Here is a 23,354-nt window from a genome sequence, read left to right on the forward strand (position 1 = left end):
ACACTGGCCAACTGCTCTATTATTGTTGGCAAGCACCAAAATTTGCTCAAAACCTTTACAAATGAAACCCAGCTGCTTAAGCTCAATACCAGATGTCTTCTACAATGTGTGGCTTTGATAGATTAAATTGAGCATAAGAAAGAGATGAAATATATGAAAATCTAATTTGCAAGATGTTTGTCATTAAGTCCGTGGAACAATAAAAGACAGAAAATTATATTTTTCAATGGAAGAGGTTAAGTAGGGTAGATTAATAATATTCATAATAGCTACTAAAATGCATGTTATGAATAAACTGTTAGTATTATGTTCATAAAATCCACGCCAAAAACAATCTCCAGAAATGCCTACTGGAAGAATGTCATGTGTCTGTGAAATCACATGATTTAGCACAAGGGTCCTTTTCCTTTAGACCCACTACTCCCCAGTTTGAACACGTTTTCACTCAGGGCATAGGAAATTAAGTAGGAAATATTTAGTGATATTCTCTGATTTCAATAAACTGTAATAATCCTATGAAAACATACATATAAGAAACATATGTGTGTGCATGTGTGTGTGTGTGTGTGTGTGGAAGTAAAAAGGCAATTTGTTGAGCAGCCTCAATTAAGTGGCACCCACCCTTCCTCTGTTACCATGTCACACGGAACTCTTTGTTGTTGTTGTTTTCCAGGCCACTGCACAGGTCTCAATAGCTTCGGCTGATGTCAGAGCTGAAGTTAAACTCAGAGAGCCACTCAAATATTCCTCCAATGAGCCGCTGCACATGCCCTCATTCAAATGGGCTAATGGTTCAAGGGTAAATACAGCATATTACTTTTACAACATTAACCTTTTTTTCTTTTTCAAAATAGAAACATAAAAAAGACTTTGCAAACGGAATGTGAAAACAATACTCAATTGAGCTTATTAACTTTAACCAAGACAAACATGCTGTGCGGATTTAGCTCCATAAGAAAGTGCATGATTGTTAAAATGATACGCAGTTACAATTGGCAAGTCATTATTTTTTCATAGTTGAGAAAAATATTGTCTTAGTTTTCTTTAGAGAGAAAGCAAAATAAAGCTAAACACTTCAGCAAAGACATAGTTTGATGATGAATATTTCTACAAACATAGTAACAGAAGGATAATTTCATGCCGAGTTTGCAAAACAAACTTGGCCCCAGATTTTCTGAAGCTCCATTGCTATTGGCCTTGGCATAGCTTATATTTGAAGGAATGAAGGAACGTAAGATGCCTTGTTATATTAAATTGTCTCCCACTCAACTGGTATCTCATCAATGAAGTTCCCACATCACAGAAGATCCGTAGATGATACACAAGTGATGTAAGTCACTGTTTCCTTATATGTAAAACCCCCGTTAAAATTGTGAAGATACCAACAGAAATATAGGACATTATGTACTACAGGATACTATGAACCAAAAATCTATGAACCAAAGTCAGTTTTCTGCATGTACTTGTGAGGTTTAGAAAAACCTCATGAATTAGATATGTATGTCAATTTTCCTTTAGACACCAGATGGGATCAAAAGCATAATTTCAGACACTAAATTCTCAGAATCTGAACAAAAAAAAATGTATACCACTAGCCTACAACTTGTGGTCTGTTTAGGGATCATTATGCAAAATTTACAAGAGGTTCTTTGTGAGACATAAGGTTTACCAAGTACCTTTTTCAATAAAGGAGTGAAAAATATATATAACAATCTGACAGAACTAATCTTCCAAGCGATTACACTACTTGTTTTATATATTATTTTTGCCACCACCTGTATCTTAAATTTTCTATGGCATCTTTTTTTTTAAAGAGCAAAAATAAAAATGTTATACCCCTTCATTTACTGTTAAAATAATTCTGTAAAAACTACAGAAATGTATGATCATTATTTTTGGTAGTACCATTTCCTGGATTCCAAAGTCCGTATGAAAATATTAAGGTGTTTCTTTTTTTTAATATGCTTTTTTTAATATTCATTTATTTTTGAGAGAGAGACAGAGTATGAGTGGGGGAGGAGGAGGGAGAGAGGGAGACACAGAATTCGAAGCAGGCTCCAGGTTCCCAGCTGTCAGCACACAGCCCGACACGGGACTTGAACTCACCAATGGTGAGACTGTGACCTGAGCTGAAGTCAGACACTTACCCAACTGAGCCACCCAGGCGCCCCACTATACAGTGTTTCTTATAATTTTTCTAAACATATAGCTAATTCATTTAGTAGCCAACAGGAATTCCTTATAAGCGAAAAAGCACTATTCTATTAAAAATGACAGTACCAGCTATATTAACTGTTTTTGACTGTCAAATTAATCTAAAACTTCTTCTAGAAAAACTTCTCCTGCTCTGTTGGAAGCAGGGTCTGGGTCTGGGTCTGTTGTCTGGTGCCCATCTTGGTATTGCTACACACACCCCAGCTGGGTTACATTTGATTACTGCAAGGATCAGCTGCCAATCAAATTGTCTCTCCAAAAAGAAACTGGAAATAAGAGACAGTGAAACATTGATCAGCTAGTTAACTCTACAGAACTCAACAACAACAAAAACGCCTTGGAATATCAAGGACACCATTTAGGGTCATGTGCAAAACAATGAGTATACCTAGAACAGTGGTAACCTCTATATGCTAAGCATTGTGCTATGCACTGGAAACACAGCAACAAATAAAATGGGCATAGCTTTTTCCTCCCAGAAATGGAGCTTCCAGCAGGAGAGTGACATGTAATAAGTCATGATATGTACTGTAAAGGAAAAATAAAACTTACAATGAGGGGTTGTATCAAGGAGCTCTCATCTATTTTGGATTGCTAAGGAAACCTTCATGGCATTTAAGAGAATGGATAAGCAGAGCAGAGAAGCAAAGAACTTTCCAGGTTGTGGAAAAACTCGATGTGAAACACCTGCAAAGATAAAAGGTTTGGATGATTTGGGACAGTGTAAGATGGTGGTCAATGACTAGGGAGATGAGCTGGGAGTCAGGGGCCCACTGATACCAAGTCTTGCCAGCTATGTAAAGATCTGGTCTTCACCCTAACCGCAAGACGTCACCATGGAAGAATTCTAAACAGAAAGAAGGAAAGAGACACACAGAGGAAAGAAGGTAAATGTCCATGAGACCACCTCAGTCACAGATGAATAGAGGCTCAGACCCTCATGGGCTCTGGGTCCCACGAGGCCTGTGTTTGCCTTAGCTTTTCTCTGTATCTCCACTCAACTTCTCTACTTAAGTTTCCGTTCTTTGTGATCCAAATATCAATGCTAATAACATGATTTTATATGAAAAATTAACTAATTACTGACGGAACGTGACAGAGATGACATAAAGCAGAGAAATTAGTTAATCCAAAAGCCACAGCTTCTGTAATATTAGAAGAAATATGGCAGGATCTAAAAACAAGACTAAGGTTATCCTGAGTGCACAGTCACAAAATTTCCTTTAGGTATTTTAATGTTAACATTTCCACAAAAAATCCACCAAAATGGGAAAAGTAACTACTTTACAAATGGAAAAAAAGTACAATAATCAAGACCCTAAGAGTTTGTCTGAACCTAAGATGTTGCAAAAGAAAGCTTGATAGGCAATTTAACTGATAAGGATAATTTTCCTATAATTCAATTGTCAATATACTTTCTCTTATTTAAGGATTTGCCCAATGTCCTGCATGGATTGTAAAATTAGATCTGCATTTGTAAAATTAGGGGACAAAAAACACATTCATGGGACACCTGAATGGCTCAATTGGTTAAGTGTCTGACTCTTGATTTCAGCTCAGGTCATCATCTCAGGATTCATGGGATTAAGCCCCATGTCAAACTCTGCTCTGACAGGAAGGAGCCTGCTTGGGATTCTCTCTCTTCCTCTCTGCCCCTCCCCTACTTGTGCGTGCTCTCTCACCCTCTCTCAAAATAAATAAACTTAAAAATATATATCTATATATTTTATATATCCCATATATATTATATATATCCCATATATATATATTATATATCCCATATATATGTTATATATATCCCATTATATATATAATATATGCCATATATATATATATTATATATATCCCATACATATATTATATATCCCATATATGTTATATATATCCCATTATATATATATATTATATATCCCATATGTTATATATATCCCATTATATATATATATTATATATCCCATATACGTTATATATATCCCATTATATATATATATGTCATGTATATTATATATGTCATATTATATATATATATCATATATATTATATATGTCATATTATATATATACATATATATATACATATATATACATATCCTGGCAGTTCTAAGACAATAAAAGATTTGTAAAATGTTATTTCAGAAAAAAAAGTGTCATTTCAGAGTCAACTGGCTTATAGAGACAAAAAAAAACAAAAAAACCTACCTAATTTGAGTTACTCTGGTCTCTGATCTAATACTATTATTCTTCCAGAAGCCTTCATGTATTTGCAAGTTAAAAATTAAAATTATATACACACACCCAAGACTTACTTATGCATATGGTTGCCACCGCTGGTGAGCATAAATTCCCATAACAAAGGTAAAGCCAAAGGATTTGAGTTTACACTCAATAGCTGTGTGAATATCTATTATCCAATATACTCTGCAGAATTTCAGTTGAGAACTATAGTTTAGCCACTTTCCTCCAGGTAAGTTACAGAGATCAAATTTCTTACATCTGTGATGCTCACCACTTGCAGTTACTGCCGATTAATAGCCTGAGATTAATTGTTGGACGTGCTGCATAATAGCTGTAGTAGAAAACATTTTAAACACAGACCCACATTGATGCATTTAACAGCTGTGTTGGTCTAACAGTTCAGATTTTCACTGTATTTTGCCATATGGTAACAAGGATCATTTTTCACTTTAAAATATTACCAAAAATTGATGCCCTACAGTAATATTACCATTCTAATTTTTAAACTGCACATTCACAGCCATGTTTGTTAGCCTCCCATTACTGTATTCTCTACGTGACTTAAGTTTGGTTAAAATACTTAATAACATAATTTTTTTTTATTTTAAGTTAATGCCAACCAGATCAAATGTAAATATTATAATAGGAAACCTATGGAAAATGACCTGGCAATGAAAAGGCAGAATGTAAAATCTGGTTACATAAAGCCATAGGAGCCGTGAAGACTGGGACTTATTTCTGTGCACTAGGTTTGGGGATTTTCCCGTATTCAAAACCAACTGATTACTACCTTCCTATCTCACTTTTTTTTCCTGTAACTCATTATTGATGTAGAATTACTCCTAAAGACAAAAAGTTGGCTGCCAATTTTGATTTTAACCTAACTGCTATAATAATCTATTACCATGATTTTATGAAGGGGGGAGGGGGACACGTAGAAATGTTCACATATATAACAGGAAGCTAAATAAAAATCTCACCTTTTTTAATGCCAGAACATGAGACCCATCCACATCAGGAAAGGCACATTGTTGCCACCAATGTGTTAGAACAATAAACAGAAAGAGTCCTTTAGTTTTTAGGTCAATTTATCACGTTTATAACCTCACTAAAGTCCTTTGGCAGAACTTAAAAAGAGTAGTAGTGACCAAAATGACACATTGCACTGCGTTCATTACAATTGCCTGTGATTTTCTCCTGTGTTTTGAAAATAAAGGGGCAGGTTGGCATAGACAGTGCAATCCTCAAAATAAAACATTTCAACCAGAAGTGAACACTGCTGATTTTTACCACTACAGGTGATAACTGCACTTTTAGAAAAAAGACAATTCTACATTTCATGATCCTAGCTTTAAAAAAATCCATTCCTAAAGCAATCACAACATGCCAATATAAAAAACACAAAGTTCAAAACTTCTACCAAGATGTACTTTTGTTTCCCTTTTTCTCAAGCCTGTGTCTCCTCAAGTTAAAACATTCAGATAAGATTTAAGCAATGATAAGATTTCGGCTGATGAGTTACACTAGCCACTCTGGTCCAGTAAGAAGAATTCTCCCTTCCGCCTACTGTGACTCTACAGAGCTTTGTTCCATTTATGGTAGAACTGGAGTACTGTACATATTCCTTCCATAAAAAACTTTCACGTTTCCATATGTTTAATTAACAAAATGTTTTTAGTAGCCACTAGTTCACATTCTCCAAACGTCTCAAGTTGTCATTTTGAAATACATTTACTTTTAACAAGGATTTAAGGTCTCGGAACAGTAACTTTGGCTTTGTCATTCATTTAAGAATCATGACCACTTCATTTGTCTGTATTTCGTGTTTACCAATTTTGTGATCATCATTCCCACTGAAGGACATGCACAATTAATGATCATAAGGCATTACAAGCCATCAATGAATATTTAACCTGGATAGTCAAAGTTGCTTACTCTTGGTTGAACTAATAGTCCCTGTCTGTAGCACATTCTTTCTTCATTGGAGCAAAATCATAAAAACCATGAAGCTTATTGTTTGTACAACTGTTATCAAATGTTACGGGTAGAGAAATTCCTTTTAAAAAAATTAAAAGTTCATTGGTGACAAAGGCGGGAATACAAATTGGGGTTCAGTATGTTAATTACACTAAGATGGGTTATCAGATTCTTTTTAGATCATGTCTCAATTTACATTTCCAGCTTGGTTGTCCCCTATTCCTACATAAACTATTATTATAATATGAATAATAACAGATACTCCCAAAATATTAGGTATTACAGACACTGTTCTAAGTGCTTTACATGTACTTACTCATTTAGTAACCAAATCAACCCTATGGTAAGTATTACTCTTATCCCCATTTTACAGTTGAGAAAACTGAGGTACTAATAAGATACCTCATTTGAGTGGCAGAGCTAAGATACAAACACAGACATTCTGGGTCCAGAGTTAATATTCTTAACCACTGTGCTGTAGAAGAAATCAGTAGAAGCACACACACACACACACACACACACACACACACACACACACACAAAAGAGCTGTGCATAGAGAATTTAAAAGACTCTGTTACCTAGAGGAAGGCAAGGAATGTCCCTGGGCTTCAATCTCCTCACAAGAAAAGTAAGACAGTTATACAGTATTATTTTAAGATGTATTCTAAGCCTAGTATTTATGATTCAAAAATTCACACTGTAGCATATGGCCTCTGCTTTTTATTCACATAAGCCAATAATGCATTAAGGTATTCACATTTTTCAAGGAAAATGCAAAAAGATAGTAAAAAATTACCCTCAGGCAATCAAGAGATAGTAGTAGATTGAATAAAGGAATAAGAATTTCACCTCACAAGTATCATACCTTGAGCTTCTTGGAACATTCTTAAGAAACAGTGTCCCTGGGGCTTTTCTATTTCTTTCTGGAAGGTGCCATATTATAACAATTTTCAGAAAATAAATTAACAAATCTGGCAAGTGAACTACCTACTGTTCCTTCACAGCAATACATAAAACTCCTTTGGATTACACTTATCCAGAAATTAAAAGCTTTTTTTCATAGAGCCGACACAGCATATAATATTTTCATAGTGCCATGGAATATTTGAGATCATGAAAACACCAGTCGTATAAACGCCAATCAAAAGCACATGCCAACTGATAATACATACTTCTCCAATAAATAGTATTGCCAAACTGGCTCCATAAAATGCATTCACAAGGACGTGAGGTTGAACTGTAAATGCATTTCCATCTCATACATATTCCCTTTGTCGCCTGGCTTCATATTCGATAGCCACTTTCTCCTCATTTCCCACCTCATGACTCCCTCATTGCAAATCACTATCACAGACAGTTGTTTCATTACGTTACCTTTCCTCTGTCTTGAAAACAGTTCATCTACTTTTATAACCACTCTTTTGTTTCAATTCTTTTAAGTAACGTTTAAAAATTGCCATCCTTTGGTCAACTTCATACAGGAATAATTCTGCACAAAATAATCACTGAGCAAGCCCCCGTTCTTCAATGTGGATAAACATCTGACATAGTCACAATTTATAACTATTGCTATTATAAACACAGAGATTTACTCAACGCTTCTACATAAAAGTTGTAATGAACTTCAAAGTTAATTAGCTAAACCTATAAAAATCTAACAGCATCCAAATTAAAATGAACAAAACAAAGTTTACTGGAATCATTTTCTTAAATTCTTCACATATAAACTGCCTCAGTATGTTGACAATCAACTTCATATCCAAAGTTCCAAACTGGACTGGATTTCATTCTTAATTACTAGAGAAAACAGAAACTTTGAATGCCTTTAAAAGCCTCCTAATACACAATCTAGAGAGCTTTTGCCCAGACAGAAAGAGTAGTAAAATTACAGAGCAGTTGGAGGATGGGGACTGGGAATGTTTAGCCACTTCTGCCCTAAACTTTCCCTTCTGTGATAAAAGCCACAAAACCTGACATTAACGCAGCCCCCTGTCTGCACTGTACCGTGGGGCACTGATCTTCTTACCCCTCGTGTGCATAGACAGAAGAATGAGCAAGAAAATGTGAAGCTGCCAGTTTGGTTCTTCCAGCCAACCCACTGCAGCAGGAGAGCAGTAAATGTGACCCGCCTGTTTCAGCCTCCTGTTTCTTGCCTTCGCTCCTTTCACGGAGGCTTCTCTGCTGCCACTCTTGTCAGAGCTTCGGCAAGCCTGCCAGCAAGCCTGAGACAGGACCGTGAAAGACAAGCCTGTTACAAACTGGTTCTGTCACCACAGAGACTTCAACTGATCACCTCGTGGGGAGGACAACAAAGGGCAGTGAGGGACCCTGAGCTGGATTGTTTTCTTAAGAAAGGAGCCCCACCCGGCTGCCCGCACATGCGGGGGATCTGCTCTGCACTGGCCGCACCAGAGCCCCCCAGGTCTCGCAGGCAGTTAGGACAGGACTGCAAAGCAACACACATCTAGACTTTGCTGTCATGAAATAGCGTATTTCTTGTGTCAAGGCTGTTTGTCTTGCTTACAATGTTAACTGGGAATTGCAGAAACACGGGGGAAAAATGTTTTCTTTGGTGAAATGATACAGATATTGCAACACACGTATGGCAGTTTGCTCACCTGGCTGTTTAAAGGATGAAGCAGATGGCTTTGAATCAAGGGCACAGGTACGAAAAAGGGTTCCATGTGAAGAGTATCTTTAATGAATATTTCAAGTTAAAATACTTCAGTTAAGCTATTCATTAATCAGCTACTTTTAATGACTATAGTTTGACGTTTCCTATGTAGGAAAAAAGTACTGTGAACCTAACCGATCTTATTAACGTGAGTTATTTGTTTTAAGATTTTAACTATAATTGTGTCTCATCGTCAACTATGAACAGTTTGTAAAATTTCACCTTCGATGACACTTGAGTGACCTTTTTAACACTAAAACTGTTTTAAAGGCCATTTTGTTTTCTCTGACTCTGGGAACTGTCAACACTGAAAGAACAGCAAGAAATACAAATGAATGGACAGTATGTGTAGAAAATACAATGTCACCATAGATACAAACAGAAGTAGTTATTAAATCCCATTTATCCCATTACATGATAAAGAATTTATGATTATGAAAACAGACACATCTCTTTTTTTATTTTTTTAATGTTTACTTATTTTTGAGAGAGACAGAGACAGAGACAGAGACAGAGACAAAGACAGAGTGTGAGCGGGGGAGGGGCAGAAAGAGAGAGGGAGACACAGAATCTGGAGCAGGCTCCAGGCTCTGAGCTGGCAGCACAGAGCCCGATGCAGGGCTTGAACTCACGAACCATGAGATCATGACCCAACCTGAAGTCGGAAGCTTAATGGACTGAGCCACCCAGGCACCCCAACAGAGACATATTTCAATGCTTATATCTCAGATATCATCAGAATGTGTTTACTTGGTTTTTTAAGAATTATTTTCTCAGAAAAAAATCTTTGCCATCTTCTCATTTTTAAGAGACACCCCAGCCCTCTACACACAGGAGTACGTCCCAGCACTAGCTTTCTAGGTGCCATTCAAATCTGTTCTCTAGTTCGGAAAACCAACAACTGCTCTTTTATGAATTTACAAATACTACTATCAATCCAACACCTTCAATGCACACTTTCGAGAAATAAAACATAACAGAAATATAGTACTTTTAACCACATATGTAACCTTGGGATATCTTAAATGTAAGAAACTACACATTCTGCATTTCACAGAAACCATGCAACTTACGTGCCAGGAAACTGTAAGTCGAGGGTAGTAGTCTTTCAGTATCATTTATCCACATCCCTTGGAGCGAAGAAGGGAGACTGAGGCATACTAAAATGAACAGGAGTGATCAGGAGCAGAGAGTAATATGTGGGAAAAGAAGACAAAAATCTAGCAACAGAATCTCTTGCTCAAACCTTTGCTATTCGGCTCAGAGCCACATCACGACATGGTTCCACCGCCAACTTGGAACCCAGCCTTGAGCTTTGGGAGGACGGGCGAATGGCTGAAATGTGGGACAGCTCCCACTGCCACTCCATTTTCCCAATATGAGCGGCCAAAAATGGTTCCAAGCCTAAAGAGAGAGCTCTCACCTTAGAATCCGAATTCAGTTCAAACAACTCATATCAGTGACCATTTCTTACTCTATGGTATGTGCTCGCTGAAATAAACGTACTCAGGAAGTTTACAATGCCACAAAAAAAAGCAACCTATATAATAGAGAACGGTAAAAAAGGTAGCATATTTTAAGAAGTGTCCTCAAATGGAATAAAGATGGAAAATCAGGGTAAGGCATGGATTAGACTGGGCCAAAAACTGAAGGGAGAGCTGGACGCTGAAATAAGAATTGAATTTATATAGCAACAGAGGAGACGGAAAGGAAGAAATTATATGAGCAAGGATTAGAGGTAGGATTAAATGTTTCATTTGTGTAATAGCATGAGAAGAAAAACCCTACTGGCGCAGACAGTTCCTATTAGCAAATGGCTGGAGAGAAACCTAGACAGAGTGGAACCGGACTGTGCAGGACTCTGAACGTAGATTATGGAGTTCAGACTATATATTACATAAATAACTAAAGGCTTTTTGAACACTGACTGGCTTGATGAAGTAAAAAAAAAAAAAAAAAGTGTAAAATTTCAGCCTATAGGATGAGTCTCCGAACCTGAATTTCCAACTTTGTGAGAAGTGAAAATGAGGAGTGTGAGGAGAGGTTTCTATTTAGTCAAACCTTGTGGAAATACAGATTTCTTCCTTCCATTGATAGTATTAAGAAATTCAAAATGTATCCCTCTTAATTCCCTCCAGTGTGCCTTTATTGTTTAATATACGCTGGCTGCATGTTTTATAAAATGCATAATTAGGTTCCAGGCAACCCGACTCAAAAGATCTAATGAAACTCTTATAACGTAGATCAGAATTCTGGTTTAGGGAAACCACCGAGACTTGCATATGACTTAACCCACTCACATACAGTATACACCCAAGGAGGTTTCAAAGAAAGCTCTCTGAGAGAATGCTAAAAGAAAGGTATCAATTTGAAGATCTATACCCGAGAGAAGACCAAGGAAAGAGAAAAGGAGGACTACCCACATGAGTACAATTTGCACTGCTGTCAACTGTAGAATTCTTTTGTTTAAGTTTATTTATTTATTTTTGAGAGAGTGAGTGAGCAGGGGAGAGGCAGAGAGAGAGGGAAAGAGAGAATCCCAAGCAGGCTGTGTACTACCAGCACAGGGCCCAACACGGGGCACAAACGTGAGATTGTGACCTGAGCCGAAATCGAGAGTTGGACGCTTAACTGAGCCACCCAGATGCCCCTCAACTGTACAAATTCTTAAACAGACCCACCCATTCTAGATTCGTGTGATGTAGACAGCCTAGTTGTGCAATCTGTTTAACCGTGGCCAAATCATGCAAACTCTCTTCTACAGTTTGGTCATTACCTGAGTTAAGACTGTTACATAAATTAGACAAGTAAATGAATATTAGTTACTGAATACGGTGCCCAGAACGTAAGAGGATATCAGAAAGTGGTCAATTTCCAAAAAACTCACTAATCACTCCCCTGCCTCCTGACAAAAAAAAAAAAAAAATCCCTGTTAACAACGTTATTTAATGTAACATTTTGCCAAACTGTTCTCATCATAAACACTGTGCTCCCTTAAAACAAAAATACAAAATATGTCTTACGTTAAATCTGGTTTCAAAAATTCAAATTATATCTGCAAAGGCAAGTTTTTAGTCAATTTACTTTTACTTAATTCATTGAATATTCATATAATTGCAGCAGAGGTATATGAACTCATTTTAAATTTTGAGATTACTGTTCTAACAGTTTCAATTTGTGACTTATTTTTACCTAGAAACTACCCAAACCTCCTGATTTTTATGTATATAAACAGTTTTGAACTGAATTTGGGGAATTGGATCTAGTAAATGGGATATAAGAACATTTCTTAAAAGACAGTACCTGCCTTCAGGACACAACTGACCCTGTAGGTTGAGGACAAACATACAATTAAATAATGACAATGCAGTACAGTAACCGCCTGGGGAACTGCAGGAACACGGAAAGTACAGTGGACAAAGATGAATTCTGACCAGGGGTGGGGACTGAACTTGTGGGGGAGAGGCATTCGAACGAGGTCTTCAAAGAGAAGTAGGAATTCACTGAGTGAAGGGAGGGCAAAGGAATCCTAAGCAAAGAGAAAGGGCAGGACAGAGACTCACGAGTAAGAAAAAGAGAAGTGTTTGCAGAGAACGTGGGAACCTGGAAATGCCTGGAGAACAGAGACGTTAGGATGGAAAAGTAGATGGCGGAGGTGGGAAGGGCCTCATATCTCATATTGTGATTTCTGTCCTGTATACATGGGAAGCCATGCCTTCGTTTCTGGAGGAGGTATCTTCACAGTTTATTTTTCCATTATGTGTACTGGCTACAACTGCTTCTTGCGGCTGATTACATTTCCAAAGAAACGAGTAAAGATTTCAATGATACGATGAAAAATACATTCCTTTGTATCTAAGAAAATGTAACAATATCCTCATTATTCCTGATGAGAACAATAAGGTGAGTGTTATTTTCTTTATTATTTGAATATCCCTGCTAATACTGTTTGGAAGGACATTAACTTTTTAATTAAACTTCTGTTCAAACACACAGGCACGTAAAAACAAGCTATTTCCTTCTTCCTTTTGTAAGCTATAGCAATTTGGGTCCCTACCATTCCAGTGAGTTTTGCCTGAAAACACGTTTTAAACTTCTGTACTAGTTGTACCCGAATGAGAAAAGTACACTCAGAACTGTACTGGCTAAAGCATCTTACTACTCTGATTTTCAGCACATTCGCACATTGTGTGATACATTCACACAATGGTATAAAAAGTGACTCCATTATGGGGGAAAACGTGGACAATAGAACCCAAGTGTGCAAAAACATTTCTCCTGACTCCAGGGTTTATAAAGACCACAACTTCGGCCGCTTTCAGGCTGCCTGCCTCCCCACCCTGTTCTCCTGTGCACATTCCACATCACTGGTCATCAACAACCCGAAGCTCCCTTCAGCTGCACAGTGAAAGACCAGCACATCATTACAAATAAACAATCCCTTCCTCCCTCCAACAAGTGACACATTATTCTGAGCACGTCTTCTCTCTGCTTTCATTGCTCTGCCAAGGTCCCCCATGAGTGGGAAGGGGTAAACAGAAAGAGAAAATATCCCACAACTTGTCTAAAGCATGTAGAGGATGATTTGTGTTCTTACTTACGGGATATGACTGTCACTGTTGATCTGCTTTCAGGCCTAGATTACATGTGATAAGGGCTGACCTTCTTTAAGTATTCACACATTATGCACTCATGGAGAGCAGGCAGGACACAAAAGTCCTTCAGATGTTCTGGACATCAATCAAGTGCACAGCATGGAGCCTGCCAAACTTTTCTTCCATTTACTCAGGGAGAGGAAGGGGATTGCAAGACAGACTTAATAAAGTTTAAAGCTATGCCACAGTATATTTGGGGAGACCATTGTTATTAAAAGGGTGCTGTTCGAAAAAAAATTCTCTAGAGTTACCACTAGCAACAAAAAAATTCACACACAAGTATAAGGAGACAACTAGATCTCCCTCCAGCTTTAAAATTTCAAAACTTTTGTTATAATCCAGGTTTCAATGGCTTTAGCAAGCTTCTATTTTTTTTCCTGAAATAATTGTTCATTAAGGACATATTTCAAAAATTAAAAATATAACTTTTTTATGACAATCATATATAAAAGGTAACTTTTTGAGGCATTTATAAAGGTAGTAGAGGAAACACATTGCTACAAAATACTCTGAACATATCTTAATATAATTTAAGCACTAATCAACAACACAAACCATTTTTCACCTAATACAAATATGATTATTAACAGGCTAGAGCCCCAATATTACATGATAGACATGACAATATCTTCTGATACAAGCTTTCAGTTGATGGTCTTTTATTCTTGCCACTCCCAACAGCTCATTAAGGGGATTTGAAATGACTTTTGAAAAAGAACAACTAAGTCCCCAACTGGATTCTCCTAAAACACTGTTACACTGTGTACTTGAAGGGTATAATTTGACCATCAGTACAACCAAACCCATCAAAGCAAAATGCTTTGTGGAATTTTAGAATAGAATGATATCTTAAATCTATGACAATATCATTTACTTAGTGATTGCAGAGTTCTTTTTAAAAGCTCATGTCAGACCATGAATATAACGAGGATATGTGCAGCCTGCATACAAAATAAGACTAGACACAAAAAGCAATTAACATTTTTTATATGAAATTTATTGTCAAATTGGATTCCATACAACACCCAGTGCTCATCCCAACACGTGCCCTCCTTAATGCCCATCACCCACTTTCCCCTCCCTCCCACCCCCCATCAACCCTCAGTTTGTTCTCAGTTTTTAAGAGTCTCTTATGGTTTGCCTCCCTCCCTTTTTTTTTCCCTTCCCCTCCCCCATGGTCTTCTGTTAAGTTTCTCAGGATCCACATAAGAGTGAAAACATATGGTATCTGTCTTTCTCTGTATGATTTATTTCACTTAGCATGACACTCTCCAGTTCCATCCACGTTGCTACAAAAGGCCATATTTCATTCCTTCTCATTGCCAAGTAGTATTCCATTGTGTATATAAACCACAATTTCAAAAAACAATTAACATTAAAGAATAAGAAGAGAACTAAAGGCAACTTGCATGATTAAAGTACCAATGAAAACTAATGCAGTGAATTTGCTAACTTCTACAGTTAAAATAAAAACAAAATGAAACAAACTTCCAGACCACCCGAGGACTCCAAAACCCCATATATGCATAACTCTGTCCAGTTTATTATCTGGTTTCAGTATTATTCAACTAAAGGCTAATAAGGTCAAAATTGTACCCTGGTATTAAGGAATCAGGTGATACATAGAACATGAGGTTATTCTTTACATGAATCACTACAGAGTAATTCATCACCTGATCAAATATGATTATCTCAGACAAGGAACTAAAATTGAACAGGAGGAAAATGTCTTGGCAGGAGCTGGCATTCAAGAAACTCAGGGAAGACAAATATAGTTATTTTTGGAGGGAATATGGAATGATGATGATAATACATACCACTTGGTGAGCTTTTACAGTTTGTTAGACACTACACTATGTGCCTAACATACATTACCTCATTTAATCCTCACTACCTTCCTGTGTGGTAGGCGATATTGTTCCCATTTACAGATAAATATATACTGCATGTGCCTGAGCCAAAAAGGTCTGAAACTCGCTAAGTCTTGATAGGATCAGACACCAGTACTTCACTAGCTAGCACCCATATGTTTTTGCTCTGAAAGAAATGACTAGGGCAGAAATAGTCCATTCAGTAGATGGAGGCCTCAGAGGCTCGGGGGGGCTGGGGGTGGCTGATGAGATTCACTCAGGGAACATAACTGCCAGAAATTCTGAGCACTGGAGCAAAAGAAGGATCAGATACCCTGAATCCCAAACCCGTGGGTTCAGAGGAAGGAACACCAGACAGTCTGCAAGCCACAGCAATGTATTTAGTGGTCAGCAGTTTCAGATCCAATGAGATGGACCTCTCCTTTAGAACATGTATATTCTTTATTGATAAGAATAATGATAATCATAAGTAAAACAGATATATTATCATCAATTTAAAGCAGTGTCTTGTAGGCATTCTTTTTAACTCTTGCAGCAGCCCTTCAACGCATGTATTATCAACCGTATTTTACAAGTGATGTTAGGAAGATGACTTGAGCTGCCTTGGGACTAAGGAAGGATGTTTTATTTCCCTTGAGCTCCCTCTGCCTCAGGAGATAAGAGTGACGCAACTCTGCAGCCTCAGAAAGAAAAAGTCGATGTGTGAAGTCACCAGAACCACATGATGTGGTCCTCTCCTTGTCAGATGAGTCTGAGTCTGTTTCCACAAAAGAGGCTATTTTCTTCACACCATGAGAAGGCAGTTCCAGAAGATCTACTCTGCCCCATTTATAAGCAACTATGTGAGAAAGGAGTTTTGTTGTCTCTTTAAATAACTACAGATACACCCTAGTAATGTAATTATTAAGACCGTGACCGTGAACTCCTCAGAATTAGAGTCGCACACTATGAAAATCATGAACCACGGAAGCTACCAACCTGACTTACCCAAGGGTCTATCCCAAAGGTGTTTGAAGGATATTTTCTTCTTTATCAAACTAGAGCTAAAGCATTCCTGAGCGGAAAATCAAAATCTCTAATAACTATTTGAAATTCATACTAGCCACTATAAAAAAATGAATTTCTTAAAAAGGATTACTATTACTCTTATTTCATCCTAAAGTCAACTATACCCTAAATTCATCCAAATCCAACTTGAAGTGATATTAAATAAGTAAATGGAAAATAAATTTCAAATAGAAATGATAACATCAATAATTTTTTGTGTGTATGTTTCCTCGTAACTCCCTCTGAATATACTTTAGAAATGAGGAAGGTACACATTAGTATACACCTAAAAGAAATATAAAAAGAGTTAAAGTATAGCTCTTATTTAAACACTTGAATAGTCTATGCCTAAGTGAATACATCATATGAAGATAGCTCTTAGAAAATCTATTTTCCACTCTTTGGAAAATACGTGACTATGTATAGGAGGAATCAAATGAGAAAAAGTTTCTTAAAGTAAAAGAGAAGACATTCATAACAGAAAAACAATTTGCTTTTACTTAGCATATACTAGCTTTTCCATAGAAAACCTCAACAATAGTGTTGCCAGTATAGGATTTATATACTGAGTGGACTTTGCTCTTGATTTTTAAAAAGTTGATGCTAGGAAAACTATAAAGATTACAGAAAGCCAATTTCTTACTTAATGTGACATCTAAAATCTATGTGCATGTGAAAGTATTTTTAATAAAAGAAAAAATAATGCCATGATATTCAGTTTAGATTCATGACATGTTAAACCTTTCCTCTCTTCTACCAGCCAGAAGTCAACTGTGTATATTGAAATATTTTCCTAATGACAGATGGTTGATACCAAAAGGATGCCTGAAACATACTGTGTTTATATGTGTGTGTGTGTGTGTGTGTGTGTGTGTGTGTGTGTGTGTATTTCCCTTCTCTTCCTTCACCTGTCCCCAGATATAAAGCACAGCTGCTTAGTGTTTTAATTTTTTTATGAGAAGCAGCAGTTTTTGATAATCTCAGGAAGCCCTTTATAACAGACTTCACACATGGAGAATTTTCACAAGACAAAGGGTTGGTGTGAATGTTCACACAACTAGTTTGTAAAAATAAATAAATACAATGAAACTCCATGTATAGACACTGTTTTATCAGCAAATGTCACAGTACAGTGAAATCAGACTGTACTCTTACTGAAACCCTTTCCTTCTGTGTGCTCTATCTAGAGTATTACAGCAAAATCAGAGGATACTAAATGTGCATGGCATGACAGAAGATGCTTAAATTATGGAAGTAAAGAGGATGAGCTTTAGTGATCACAGAAGATAAAACTAATGACATATTTAGACACAGAAACAATTCTCTACTAGTCCAACGGAAATATATGAAATTGTAACACTCTTCCTGTGTAACATAAAAAGCCTTAGTTACAGAGGCATTCTTTCATCTGATCATCTCATTCTACATGTCTTATTATAGTCACCCCTTATTATAGTGGTTAGGTCTGCAACTACCAAATACCCTGAAAAGTGAAAAATTTGAGGAAATTGTGAGTTACCTTAAGGATTATGCCAAATGAAACATTCAAATTCAACCTTAACCAAAATTACAAAACTTATGCTTATCCAGATGACTTAAAGCTCATTAAGAGGACCAATCAGCAGGGCACCTGGGTGGCTCAGTTGGTTGAGCAGCCGACTTTGGCTCAGGTCACGATCTCACTGTTCCTGAGTTCGAGCCCCATGTCAGGCTGTGTGCTGACAGCTCAGAACCTGGAGCCTGTTTCAGATTCTATATCTCCCTCTCTGTCTCTGCCCCTCCCCCATTCATGCTTGCTCGCACTCTCTCTCTCAAATAAATTTTTTTTAATTTTAATAAAAAAAACAGAACCAATCGGATTCAAAGAGTCACCATCATTTTTACCCTGAGGTCTCCCAAAAGTTTATAGTGGAAGCACTTCAAAGTCCTCAATACATCTCATGAGCACCTCTACCAAAGATGTGTAAGAAAAAGGAAGAGAGAGGAAGTTCAAAAGAAGTAGGTACTCTTTTAGAAACACTTGTTTAAAAAAAAGATTTTCAATTTTTTGTTAAAATGGTATATATATATATATATATATATATATATATAAAATCAGAAATTGACAACACCAAATGTTTACATCACTCTAGGAATTTAGGCAAAAAAAAAGTTATACAATTATTCATGATACTTTACCTTCTGCCCCTTGAATAAAAAAAAAATCCTGCTTCACTTTACACTGGTTATAGAACATTATCCCTTTTTGTGGGTTTCTACGTTATCTCTTTCTGAAGTTGATACTAATAGAAACAGCTTGTGCGAAGTAAGCTTGAAGTTTTTCTGAACTGTGTAAGAACCTGTAGATTACCTCATTTTAGTAATCTATAGAAAATATCAAAGAGCTATCAATCCTAGAGTAGGTGCTTATGATGTCCTTACAAAGTCCTTACAGTAGTTTCTAATTCTTAGTGTTCCTTTAAGAACTGGCTTCTAATTATCTCATTGGGCTGTTTTCCTACTATTCTCCCGTGTCCTCATCCTGTTCCTCAACCATGCCTCACGTGTTCCAGGTCAGAGCTTTGTATCTCCTATTCGTCTGCCTAAAATATTCTTCCCTTAGATATCCTCCTTCATCTCCTTTTAGACCTGTCTCAAGTCTCAGCTCAGTGAAGCCTACCCTGCTGCTCTATTTACCACCACAACCACCCTACCTGACCTGACTGGACATCCATTTCCCACCATTCTAATGAGCTGTTTCTTGCGAAGTTTAATAAATCCAGTCAATTTTTCTTACTCTGCTTTTTTTCCCCCCACAGCACTTATCACCTTCTAACTACTTATAATTAACTTATTTACTATGTTCATTAACAACCTGGTGCCCCTCCTCCCTGCAGAACATAAAGATCCCAAGGGCACTGATCTTTGTCCATTTTGCTGACTTCCATACTCCAAGCATTTAAAACAGTTACTATGTAGTAGGTGTTCAATAAATCTTTTTTTTGAAAGTAGTTCCTTTCACAAGTCCTATCTTTCTCTTCCGAAAGCAACTGACCCTTGATGTCACCAATTATTGTCATCCCAGTTACATCTTCCTTGTAAATCTCTAGCTGCCCTCTGGACTCTACCCCCAGCATTCTAATAAAATTCTTCTTGCAAAGGTCAACAAATTCAAAGAAATGTTCTTAGCCTTCATTCATTCCATCCTAAGCAACACTGAGCACTGCAGCCACTCCCTTCTTAAGGGCCTCATTCAGTTAGAAGTAAACTGAATAAATACAATTTACTAGGAACTCACTGGAAGCTTTTCTTTTGGTTTTCATGATGAGGGCCTACACATCCAAGTTTCTTCCTCTTGTGTTCCCACAAATACAGGTGATGATTCTTCCCCAAAGATCTCTTCTTCAAACATGTTCCCTTATAATGTCAGGGCTTCAGCTAATACCACTTTGACTACCAAGCTAAATCTTTTTCTGAACCTCCACCCCATATTTCCAACTGCCACTGCCTGTTTAACTATTACTATGTCTCCTACAGCAGTGCAAATCTTGCCTCTCTCAACTGTGCAGATATTACAATACTTTGCAGCCAACTAGCTTTAACCCCTTCTCACTTCCTGTATATTGGCACTTCCCATTTGTTTGAGGCAGAATTCTCCAAAACAGAAGTTTAAAAACTCAGATTTTCACTTTCTTTGCCCATCCTGTAGCAAGGACACGGGTATGTGGTTGAAGCCCTCCCAATAGCTATACTTGTCCCAGACTTTACATGGAGCGAAGGACCTCAGGGCATTCACTGTGACCAGTGATGGGAGCAGAGGCAGCCACACGGCCAGTACTAGTGGCAACATCCAGATCCAGCATCGATGGGAACAGCCTAAGTCAGCAACTACCCTAAAGTGTGGTGGCAATGGTGTCCTTATTACAGGATAAATCCTAAGATGAAATTTTAATTATTGTTCTAGGCTGTGTCTCTTCAAGACCTGGTTCCCATATCTTCCTGGAGCGATATTTGCTATGAACTAGCAAAGAGCCCCTTAATAACTGTGTTTTCTATGTAAATGAATCACAATTGGTTTCTGTTGCTTTCAAATGAGAAATCTGGATGACTATACCCAGCAAGACCCAACTGGTCCTCTCAGAAGAAATAACTGTTTTCTCCTCTAAATGTCCACAGCATTTTATCAGTATTACTTCTATGACATTTATTCTTTCCCCTGTATTTGAATTATTTATGCATGCTATCATCCCCACTACATGTTACATTTCCTTGAGGTAAGGTGCCTGTCATTTATCTTTGTCCATGCTTTTAACACTTGCCTTCTTGTCCGTTTCAGCTATCCTTCAAAAACAAACAAAAATATTGTAGGCATGTTCTTTCTGGCTGAGGGATGTGCATGAAATTCCTCTTTCTTTGCTCTTAATCTGACAGTGTCCCACCATTCTATTCCTCCATGACTTTTAGAAGGTCTCTAGTGTCTCCCCAAGATTCTTTTAGGTCATTCCTCATCTCTATGTGGAAAGGTCCCCCTTTTTCTTTGCTTCAGCAGCACTATAGATCATCACCGAGGTTAACAAGACCACCCGATGGGGAAAGGACGGTATTTCAACAAATGGTGTTAAGAAAACCGGGTATCCACATTTTTAAAAAAAATGGACCCTTACTTTACAATACATACAACAATGAACTCAAAATGGATAAAAAACCTAAATGTAAGAACTAAAACCATAAAACTCTTACAAACAAACAAACACACATAGAAAAGAAGCTTTATGTTATTGCATTTAGTAGTGATTTATTGGATATGACACCAAAAGTACAGGCAATAAATCAAGGAGATAAATTGGGTCACATCAAAATTTAAAACTTGTATGCAAAGGATTCAATCAACAACATGAAAAGGCAATCTCTGAAATGAGAGAAAATTTGCAAAACATATACCTAATAAGGGATTATCCAGAATATATAAAGAATAGCTTTAACTAGACAACTACAAAAACAACCCAATTAAGAAATAGACAAAGGACATGAACAGACCTTTCTTCAAAGAACATATACAAAAGGCCAGTAAGACATGAAAAGACACTCAAAATCAATTATCTACTAGGGAAATACAAATCAAAATCACAACGAGACATCATCTCACACCCAATTGGATGACTACTACCAAAACAACAACAACAACAGCAAGTATTGGCAAGGTTGTGGAGAAATTGAAACTTTGTGCACCGTTGGTGGGAAGATAAAAGGATACAGCTGCTATGGAAAACAGTAGGAAGTCTACTCAAAAGATTAAAAATAGAATTACCATGTAATCTAGCAATTCTACTTCTGGGTATATGTCCAAATGAATTGAAAGCACGATTTTGAAAAAATATTTATACTCCCATGTGCACAGCAACATTATTCACAATAGCCAACAGCTGGAAGCAACTCAAATGTTCTTCAAAAGATGAAAGGATAAACAAAATGTGGTATATACATACAATGAAATATTAGTTAGCCTTGAATAGGAAGGAAATTCTGATACATACTATAAAATGGATGAATCTTAAAGACATTATGCTAAATGAATTAAGTCAGTAACAAAAAAATAAGTGTTGTTGTGATATTCCTATGTTGAAGCCATACCCCCCAATATGATGACATTTGGAAGGGGGGCCTTTGGAAGATAATTAGGTTTAGGTGAAGTCATGAGGCCATAAAGTGCGGTCTCCAAAATGGGATTAGTGGTCTCACAAGAAGAGAAAAAGAGGAGAAGAGTGAGCTGTCTTATGTTCTCTTTTTCATCTGCCATGTAAGGATAGTAAGAAGGCAGCTGTCTACCAGTTAGGAAGAGAACCCTCACCAGAAACTAAATCTTCCTGCACCCAGATCTTGGACTTTCTGGTCTCCTGAACTCTGTAAAATAAATGGCCATTATTGAAGCCATTCAGTCTACTGTATTATTATTGCTGCTTCAGCAGACTATGAGTTTCAGCTTTGCAAAGACGAAGAGGTCTAGAGATTGACTGGCCAACAATGTGAATGTACTTAAAACTACTGAACTGTAACACTTAAAAATGATTAAAACAATTAAGTTTTGTGTTGTGTATAGTTTCTCACAATTAAAGTTTCTTGTAAGAATTGTGTTTTCCTTAAAAAAACAATAAGACCTTTGTGCAAACCAGGCTTCAAGGATACCATATCCCAGCATGGACAAATCAGAGTTGGTTTCTTATTCCTGCCCCATTCCCATCCAATCCCATGCTCTCAGTGTGATTAGCTGCTTAAAATCCTGCAAGTGCCCCATAACATCCTCTGTGTATGATCCAAGCACCTGGGAACAGAAGCATCTTCCCCACCTAATTTTCGAATTCCATCTCTTGCCACCATTCTCCATGCATTCCATGTTCCAGACATAACTCTCCACTTCCAACTACAACCCTCTTATATGCCATCTTTTGTCTCAGCTCTCTTCAGTTCAATAAAACCTCATTGAACAAGACCCATGTGCTGAGTACTATGAGACAAGATACATTAAGAAAATGCTTCTATTATCAAGAACGTAAAAGTCTAGGGGAAGGACACTCATAAAGAGAGTGTTATATACTTTAGCACTGACACATAGTTAAATGTTGATAAATGTATATATGTATGAATGTTGATAAATATATATATATATATGTATACTTTATATGCATACTTCTTGAATTCTGCTTC

The 23,354-nt window shown here is 37.1% G+C and overlaps 1 protein-coding gene across 6 annotated transcripts in view; it reads right to left on the reverse strand.

The window, feature by feature from the left end:
- Positions 1 to 23,354, reverse strand: part of BMPR1B (bone morphogenetic protein receptor type 1B) — a 144,603-nt gene that overhangs the window by 97,791 nt on the left and 23,458 nt on the right. The window contains exons 1-2 of one of the 6 annotated variants that reach the window (XM_045472382.1): positions 10,174 to 10,455; positions 8,453 to 8,648 (exon numbers count right to left, since the gene is read on the reverse strand). The exons of 2 other annotated variants lie outside the window; for them this stretch is intronic. In XM_045472382.1, the coding sequence (XP_045328338.1) occupies positions 8,453 to 8,648; positions 10,174 to 10,218 (241 nt within the window). In that variant the 5' untranslated portion in view covers positions 10,219 to 10,455. Of the gene's footprint in view, positions 1 to 8,452; positions 8,649 to 10,173; positions 10,458 to 23,354 lie in introns of those variants that run through there. 3 more of the 6 variants (XM_045472449.1, XM_045472393.1, XM_045472466.1) reach the window with 3 other exon arrangements.

This window comes from Leopardus geoffroyi, chromosome B1, assembly GCF_018350155.1.
Source record: "Leopardus geoffroyi isolate Oge1 chromosome B1, O.geoffroyi_Oge1_pat1.0, whole genome shotgun sequence".
Classification (NCBI taxonomy): Eukaryota; Metazoa; Chordata; class Mammalia; order Carnivora; family Felidae; genus Leopardus; species Leopardus geoffroyi.